At 42.2% G+C, this 9,657-nt stretch overlaps 1 protein-coding gene across 3 annotated transcripts in view; it reads right to left on the bottom strand.

The window, feature by feature from the left end:
• Nucleotides 1-9,657, bottom strand: part of pitpnc1a (phosphatidylinositol transfer protein cytoplasmic 1a) — a 42,778-nt gene that overhangs the window by 19,136 nt on the left and 13,985 nt on the right. For all 3 annotated transcript variants that reach the window (XM_060041490.1, XM_060041481.1, XM_060041471.1), the window contains 2 exons: nt 7,452-7,600; nt 1,241-1,335 (listed from right to left, as the gene is read on the bottom strand). In XM_060041490.1, coding sequence (XP_059897473.1) covers nt 1,241-1,335; nt 7,452-7,579 — 223 coding nt within the window. In that variant the 5' untranslated portion in view covers nt 7,580-7,600. The remainder of the gene's footprint in view (nt 1-1,240; nt 1,336-7,451; nt 7,601-9,657) is intronic.

Below are 9,657 nucleotides of genomic sequence, written 5' to 3' on the forward strand. Positions count from 1 at the left end.
GGTTGATGCTGTCGGTGTGTGAACGTGTGTATGAATGGTTATAAGTCGCTTTGGACAAAAGCATCTGCTAAATGCCCTAAATATAAATGTAAATAATTGCCCGAAGTATAAGTAACTAATGGATTTAACATAGTAAAGAAGTCAGGAGCTTAGCATGGCATCAGTACGAATCATATGTTTTTGGCTGCAGGGTCATTGCAAATGCTAACTAACTTAACACTATTTTAGAGAGATGAAAGGATATTATCGACGGGTGCAAGGAAAATGAATACAAATGATTGAATGAACTAAATACAATGTAAACAAGGTTATAAGATAACAAGGTTATATCATTTGTATATACTTTAATATTATTATTAAATGGTTTGCAGACAGTAGCCGAGAGGTTGACTGCGCCTGCCTCTTGATGAGATGAGGCCATTAAATTTTAACCTCTCCCAGGCACATTTTTGACTCAAGGCATCTCTGGCCTAATGGATTCATGGAATCCATGTTGCCTGTCAACAAGCATGGCTGATTAGCACAGATTTATTTCATGACTACCTCTCGGATCCTTAAGAATGAAATCGAGCCATGGGGCAATTTATCAATGTGTGTGTGTGTGTGTGTGTGTGTGTGTGTGTGTGTGTGTGTGTGTGTGTGTGTGTGTGTGTGTGTGTGTGTGCGTGTGTGTGTGTGTGTGTGTGTGTGTGTGTGCGTGTGTGTGTGTGTGTGTGTGTGTGCATCCCATCATCAGTTGAAAATACTCACAGTGTATTCTGATTGGATGCCCAGCAGTACATTCATTCCAGGAGCCATGGGGAAGAAAGGAAGAGGAAGAGAGTAAACGACGAGAATTCAGCAGCGCATGAAAATGTAAGATAAAATCAATTAGCTACTACCAATGGAAAGATTTGTTTAATGTTTGTCCTTCTCTAACTAACTAGCAATACTAGTACTACTAAGGGTGTATTTTTTATTGAGTAATACCTGTAAGTGTGTCTTACTAGTTGAGCAGTACTTTTTAAGGTGTATCGAAAGTAGTAGTTCTAGTTATGGTGTTTTACTAATTGAGTACTACATGATATGTTGCAATACTAGTTGAGTACTGCCCGTTATGATATAATACTAGTTGAGTACTGCCTGTTATGATGTATTACTAGTTGAGTATTACCTGTTATGGTGTATTACTAATTGAGTAATACCTGTTATGGTGTATTACTAGTTGAGTAGTACCTGTTATGGTGTATTACTAGTTGAGTACTACCTGTTATGGTATATGGATAGTAGTTCCAAGCCTTCTCAGTCACATAGAAGATTTTGGGGACAACGGCTCTGGCCCAGCTGGGCAGCTTGCTAAGAGAAACACAACAGGATGTAGGGTTGAGTGGTGTGTAACGCAAACAGCCACAAAGAACATGAACACATTGGAGAGGAGGCACTGAGATACAGAGATAAAGAAGAAAACTGTTGATGGTGTAAGCCAAAAACAGAGTCCCTCCATCCAAAATGAATCCTTATCACCCATTTCATGCGACTACCTTCTCCAGACATCAAATACAGGGGTAGCGGAAACACGTTGATATTAATGTTACACCCACTGGGGCAGGTTTATTAGTTCAGCCAAGATTCACTTAACATTGACTCGATTTGGGAAAACAATTACATCCTTTTTCTTTGAATGTTTGGCATAATTTGGTGTATGTGTGTTTCTATCTCTCTACATCCCTCTTTCTCAGTTAATCTTCCTCTCCCTCCATCTCTCCATCACTCTTTCTCTATTTTTCTTTCTTGCCATCTCTATCCATTTCCCATTCTCTCCCTCTCTCTAACTCTCCCTATCTCTTCGCCACTCCTTTTCTGTCTCTCTCTGTCCCTTTCTCATTCTCTCTCCCATACTCTCTGCCCATGGCGTGCTCCCTATCCCTCCCTTTCACCCTCTTATATTTCCACTCTGTCTCACTATCCCTCTCTCTTTACCCCTCTCTCTTCCTTTCCCTCTCTTTCTCTCCACCCTCTCACTCATACATATATTTATACATAGTCTGCAGCTATTAGATTGTGGCAGGTGGTTTGTGGGCGGTGAGAAAAGAGAGGAGGGGGGAGGGTCCAACAGAGATTGCTCAAATTAGCCATCGTGCGCACATGCCTGACCTCCTCTTGTCCCTCCCATCCCCCGTCCCCTGTCCCTCCAACACACACGCGCGCACACACACACGCACACACACACACACACACACACACACACACACACACACACACACACACACACACACACACACACACACACACACACACACACACACACACACACACACACGCACACACACACACACACGCACACACACACACACACACACACACACACACACACACACACACGCACACACACAGAACTTTCCCTAGTTGTCCTCAGCTATTTTCCATTGTCCGGTGGTTGCATCGGATACACACCTTCATCTCACTTAGTGTCTCCCATTGGCATTCTATTAGTAAATGTGCTTCAAAGAGTCAAATTAGAAAAATAAAGAAATAAACAACAGCACAGCGGTCTATGATAGTCATACAAATGTATGCGTTTGACATTTAGTAAAAAAATCAAGGAATACATGAACTCAGTATAATACGGAAGGGATATACTCATGTGTAACTGACGCTGGGGTCAGTCTTACTATCCAAATGATAAATGGAACGTGAGCCACTAAAACAAGATAGGTTCAACAACATACTCCAGTATTTTTGGAAACTCCTTTCACAGATCTGTGACTTTATTGGTCAAGTAGGCATTGGGACATCAGCATAGCTTTTCCATAACTTGAAGGATTCAAATTACACCCCGGGCTGTAAGCTCCTCGTCCCTGCGGCCTGATTTAGACCTCTATGTATAATACCTATAGGGGTGCATTATGTGGCAAGGGCCAGTTTTACTGTAAGGTCACCATGCACACATGTGTGGTTGTAAATACACATGCAAAATTCACACACTCACACAGACAGACATGCATACGCACATGCACACACACAATTGCGCGCACACACACAAATACACAGAGGTGTATTTATGGAGTACTGTCCCTCCCAAAACCACCCCCAACATGTGAAGTCGATCATACAACCAACAGCGAGCAACAAGGTATTTTCCAGACACAGTAGGCACCCTTGACCCCCCCCCCCCCACACACACACACACACACACACACACACCAGAGGAGATCAGCCCTCTGGCTTAGAAGCCACAGCTGACGGTATTCAATGATGCTCCAAAGCTATTGAAAACACTGCAGACTCTCGTTAGACTTGTGAAAAACATGATATATGTGTGGCAATGTGTTTGTGTGTGTGTCTGTTTTTGACGTGTGTGTTTGTGAGTGTGTGAGTTGGATGTGTGTTTGTGTATTTCTGTATTCTTTGGGTGTGTGTATTCTATGTGTAGTTGTCGACCCATTCTACAGCAACTACACAGAAAACATGGTGGTGGTTAGTGAGGTCCCCCCTTCACTGTAAAGCCTCTTTGAGTGTCTAGAAAAGCGCTATATAAATTCAATCCAATCCATTATTATACCATGAAAATAGTAAAAGAGCTTACAAAAACCGTATAAGCTGTGTTGCTGGAATCGCTGACAGTAATGTATTTAGGTGGTGTATTGTGAGTGCTAAGTGTGGACATGAAAACAAGGAAAAAGTGTACATTTTCTCCTTGTGAATGTATCTTTAAAATCAAAAAGTACAAAATTACAATTGCAACATTCATGTATAATTCACTAATAAAACTAAATGTATTGATATATATGTCTACTAACATTCATCATCCATTTAAACTTTGTATTGTTGTATTTTAGTAGGGCACCACTAAAAATAAGACCTTGGTCTCAATGGGTTACCCTGTTGAAATAAAGGTTTGAATAAACAGGAAAAAAACACTGCATAAGTAGAGATGTTCCGATACCATGTTTTCCTTCCCGATACCTATTCCGATACCTAAACTAGAACATCGTGCTATGTGCTGATACAGAGTATGATTTTTTTTGGGGGGGGGGACATAATATTATTTATTTATATTAACAGCTGTATACTATTAACCCTGTATGGCTTTGATATGATTGCTATCATTGTTGAATGGCCTTCCTCAGGTTAAACCCTTTGTAAAACACGAAAAAATACACACAGCATCAAGCATTATTAACTATTAACTACTAATAGCACTTGTTCTTATTGAAGGGTCTTACAATGACAAGAATGTACTAATTCTAAGTCGTGCCACAACCGCCACCTTCGTTGATTGTCTTCACTCCCTCTCCTTGTGTTTCCCTGATTGTCCTCACGCACCTTAATTGTTTTCACCTGTCCCTCATCAACATTCCCCTTCTTCTTTAGTATTTTACTGTTTCCTTTCTTCTGTGCCAGTTTGTCTCATTTTCCTAGCGATATATCCATGGTTCCTGGGGCCTAATTTATTAACCATTCTTACGCACAGATTTGTGCGTAAGGAGTGTGCACGACCATTGCCACGAAAAGTGTTGAATTGACCAAAATGTACTTATACTTAGGAATGTGTGTAAATATAAGCACAGCTCTGGCCATGCGTACGAACAGAATCTATTGGTAGAATAGCGATATTACAAGCAAAAAGCTAAGCATTTAAGAGTGTCAAACTATGCATTAAGCAATCAACACCCACATATTTCCTGTGTTTCCTTTAATTAAATAATATTACATTTCTCCTTTGTCTAATTTAAACAGACAAATTGGTGTCAAACCCTATAAAATAAAGCACTACATTTTTTAAATGTAGTGCATGTTGCTGATGTCTCACGTCTGTGGGCTGTGACTCTTTTTTGGGCGTCTCTTTACTCCTGATAGTGTTCTCTCTTCTGACCAGACTGAATTAACGGCATCAGTCATTTTTTCCCATGCAGCAAGCTTTCTTTTATTTGTAATGCCTCCTGCAATAAGTGAGCCTAAAAGTAACATTTGGTTTAATTCAACCTTGTTTACGAGCATTTCCATTCCATTTCGAGAAGTTAATTTTCTTTGCTTCACTCTCTTTGCCATTATAGCGGTCAGGGGAAAAAAGACATTCACATGGTTGTTAAAGGGATGCGTTGTGTCCTCATCTTCATCTTCAAACCGCCTATCCGGGGCGGGTCACATGGCAGAAGCTCCAGCAGGGGCCCCCTGACTTACCTTTTCTTGGTAAGGAAAGGGAAGTCTGTGACCATACATTGTTAATTGGAGGTGTTTCTGAATGCAAATTGGCTAAGCATGCATGAGCATGGTACTTAAGCACAGTTAGGATTTATCGAGATAGATTACTTATTGACGTGCATATGATTGCTTTGCACATGCTTGATGATTACACATTTTTTTTGTACTGAAGCACATCCTAAATTTCAAATATAAGAGAGAATTTAAAGCCTTCTCTACGCATGGTTGATACATGAGGACCCTGGTTTCCTGATACATGCCTGTTGACTCCCGACTTCGACTTTGCCTCCTCCATGCCGGATTGTTTGCCTGATCTATGTCTGATTATCTGTGTACCGACCCACTATGCCCAAGCCTTCTCCATGCCGGATTGTTTGCCTGATGTACTTATTTCCCCTGTACCGAACAATCCTCTAGTAAAGACCATTCTCTCTACAACCTTTTGCCCCTGAGTCGAGCTTTTGAGTCCTTTATCTCTTGTTGCTGACCCAGCCAATACAAGACACTTAGGATAAAAAGCCTCTGGTAAAAGACAAAAATTAAATGCTAATAAATGTACAGAGAATGAATTTTATTGAATCTTTTATCTAGTTTGACTGAAAAATAAGTTATTCCTCAATCAAACTACTACTTGCGTACTTGCTTACCCGATACTGCTTTTTAGTATTAGGGACATTTCCTATATTGGTATCGGTATTGGAACGACTCTAATAAAAAAGTACTATATCTCCCACCATCCTCCGCCATGGAGCGTAGACGTTGACACGTTGTGACGGCTCTCCCTTTAACGTTAGGGATTTACGTTATCCTTTTACTTCTAGAGATTACTGGGCAGAAAGTATCCATTTAACTTGGTTATAGAGGACAACTGATGATGACAGCAGCTCCATAAAGCTCAGTGTGTTTGCATAAAGGGAGGACATGATACATTTTCCCTTTACACAATCCGGGCATGGATCAAGCTTATTAGAAGCACCGGGATGAAGGCATGTTTGCTGTTTTTGGTTTGTTGATTTTTTGTGGAGATTGTGGATGGTGGTAGGATGAGAGCTCATGTCCCTCAGGTAGGGGTTTCATCAAAGAAAACAGGAATGTTTGAGCGCATGTGTGCCGCTGATTTAATCAAAAGTTGATGCACACCCTGTTTGTGGAGGGCATGAGGACTCAGGCACTCGGCATGATTCTTTAAATAACTTCTTCAATACCTTTTAATTAATTTTTATTAATTTACTGTCGGTGTGACTGATCATTTTTCATATTGTTTCAACATCTGGATAGTTTTTTTGTTTTTCTTTTATTTAGAAATCTTTCTACACTAACTTTAAAAGCATGTCTGGTGACATATTTTATGGTACACATATACCTGGATGACCATTAGCCTTGACCATCTCACCCTCAATAGTTGTGTTTGGGAATAAGATCACTCAGCTACTTACTTACTCACAATTTTGAGAGAGTTGGAAGGACACTGAGATAATAATTATTTATCTCTTCAGTCATTTAGGAGGAGACACTTTCATCAAAAGCAACTCCAGACACAGGTGATTAAGTCTTCTTGTTCAATGATGCCTACATGTAGGTTATGGCGATTGGCAATGGCTGGGGGTGAAACACCATCGCCACCGTCTACACTACCCAGCCCCTCCATACATAACTAGGGCCTTTTTACATAAACATGTGCTGGCTTGGCTCACCTCAGTTAGACTTGTTGCATCAGCATAGCACGGCGGGGATTTCACAATCCATTGCAACAGGGTTTATTGCTTGAAGGTATGTCTTTAATTGATGATCAGCTTGGCGAAGTCGACGACAAAAAAACACACATTCAAATGTTTGCCTATTTAGGTTTATATCATAACCCATTGTAAATAAAGAATGATTTGTTTCAGACAGGCTGAACACACACAATGATAAACACAATGAAGTTAATGTTACATAGGCCCATTCCCCCTTTTTTGCTTCTTAATCTCAAAAGATCATTGAGAGCTGATTTATTTCAGTTTGGCCTTGTTTACAGATTGTACAATGTTTCAAACATATTTCCCAGAGTGCCAAACGATGTCCTTGATATAAGGTAAAGAAAATGCGTTGAATAACAGTATCAGTGTTCTAATAGTGTGAACATTATAATCAAACTAAAATCACCGCAGAGCAACATGCTGATATTTAGTAGTTGGGGAACAACAGAGAGGAATAGATCCGTCATTGAGATCGACAAACATGACCCCCTGCATGTTGGCATCTGGCGGATGGGGAGAGGGACTCACTTGTTGAGGTAGACCCGCTTCTCTGTGAACTGTCCCTGGCCGTGCTCAGGGTCCAGGTAGGGCTGGTTCTGGACCACCTCCACGCCCTCGCCACGCTCACTCTGCTCATGGCTGTGCTTGCTGATCATGTACAGCTGGCCGATCTGGTACTGGAGTGCAGACAGGAATGCACAGGCAGACCAACAGACAGATAGCGACACAGATGGATGGGCAGACACACACACCAACATGCACACAAGCAGACACGGACAAACCAACAGATGGAGACAGATGGATGGGAACATACACACACACACACACACAAACAAACAAGGATAGACAGACAGGAATACACACACACAAACACACCAGACAGGAAAAAGAGAAACACAAAATACATGTTTCCCTGTTGAATCACGTGTAAAGCTCTGCCTGACTGACGGCCATAGCCCATATCTCATATCTCCTTCTACTTGTTGCCGTGCACCTGAGATATTCCTTTTAAAGAGGGGTTTTTAAATGGAAATGCTTATTTAATGGCAGTTAAGTCCACACTTGCCAGAACGATACAATTTGAATGATATCTGTTAATATAGACAAACTAAATAAAAGCACTCGATCAAACGGTGCGTGCCCCCATTGGGGCGGATCCATTCTGTGCATTGGTGCAATTGGCTGTTTCCTCTGCATTTGTATTCATATGAGCTATGACAGCAGGCAGCTTATACATCCTTTGTGCGAGTGATGCTACAACATACCATAATCAACCAGCTGTTGCTGTTTGAAAAACCCGGCATCAACGCTTCAAGAAGTCATTGAACTTCAAAGGCAGCTCAATTCAACACGAGGTCAACAACAGCAAATCCCAAAGCCTCTACGGGGTGGAGTTTGCCCTACCCCCTAACCTCCACACTCAAGGGTGGGGGGGGGGGGGGGGGGGGGCTGTCACTGATTGCGCTGGCGTTGTCATTCATTAGACTCCCAAGCAACGGTTGTCATGTGAACAGAAAGCTTGGAGACCACTCCACCACATCCTGTTTTGGCTTCAACGCCCACGCAAGTAGAAAATAGCTAACCGGGGCAACAATGGTGACATCCAATCCAGTCCAGCACCACATCATACTCCTTCTTTACTCTTTACCCACTGGCATAATTGGACCTCAATGTGATCGCCACGGGTGGGTCGCATGAGAGGAATGATGTCACACGGTTTATGTATTTCCCACTCAGTTATGAAAATAACACAAGCGGGGGCGCGATTTCTGATGCCTGCTTGGGCCCCATTTTCTGTGTGAAGGTAAGGTAAGTTATACACAGCAGCTTGAATAGACCCAGGGGCCATGCAGGATTTATTCTGCAGTTCAGAGAACTTCAGCCCAAGATAGCCCTGTGTTGAGATGGTGGAACAAGACACACTCCCACAGATACAAGCATTAACACACACACGAACACACACACACACATACACAACCACATGACCATCTCCATCTTTACAACCTCACACACACAATCGAAAACATGCAAACACACCTACACAAACACAGAACTACACAACTACATACTTATCATCCATATATATTCACACACTCACATACACACGCATACACAAGCAAACACACTAACTTACTCATGCACACACACAACTCACACATGTACACACATGTACACTGATAAACATACACTCACACACACACTCAAACAAACCCAAACACAAACATAAACACACACACACACACACACACACACGCACACACACACACACACACACACACACACACACACACACACACACACACACACACGCACACACACACACACACACGCACACACACACACACACACACACACACACACACACACACACACACACACACACACACACACACACACACACACACCAATCAGGAGCTGGAGGGTTAAGAGTCAGATCTCTCTACACTGAACCAGGAAAGAGAGGAATGCAGGGGCAGAAACATGACAGCTGAATGGAAAACCGGAGGATGGAGGACAGAAGGGTGTTCCGATGTGGATTCTAGCAGACCATGATGTTCTTGTAGAACAGCTGTTCTAATCAGCAGGCGCAAAGTCACTTAGGACCAGGACCACCAGGTATCATGACTGAGGTTAATTACACCACATATACACATGTGCGCACACACACGCACGCACGCACACACGCATGCACGCACGCGCGCACACACACACACACACACGCGGTGGTTAATGA

The sequence above is a fragment of the Gadus macrocephalus genome, chromosome 2, assembly GCF_031168955.1.
Source record: "Gadus macrocephalus chromosome 2, ASM3116895v1".
NCBI lineage: Eukaryota > Metazoa > Chordata > Actinopteri > Gadiformes > Gadidae > Gadus > Gadus macrocephalus.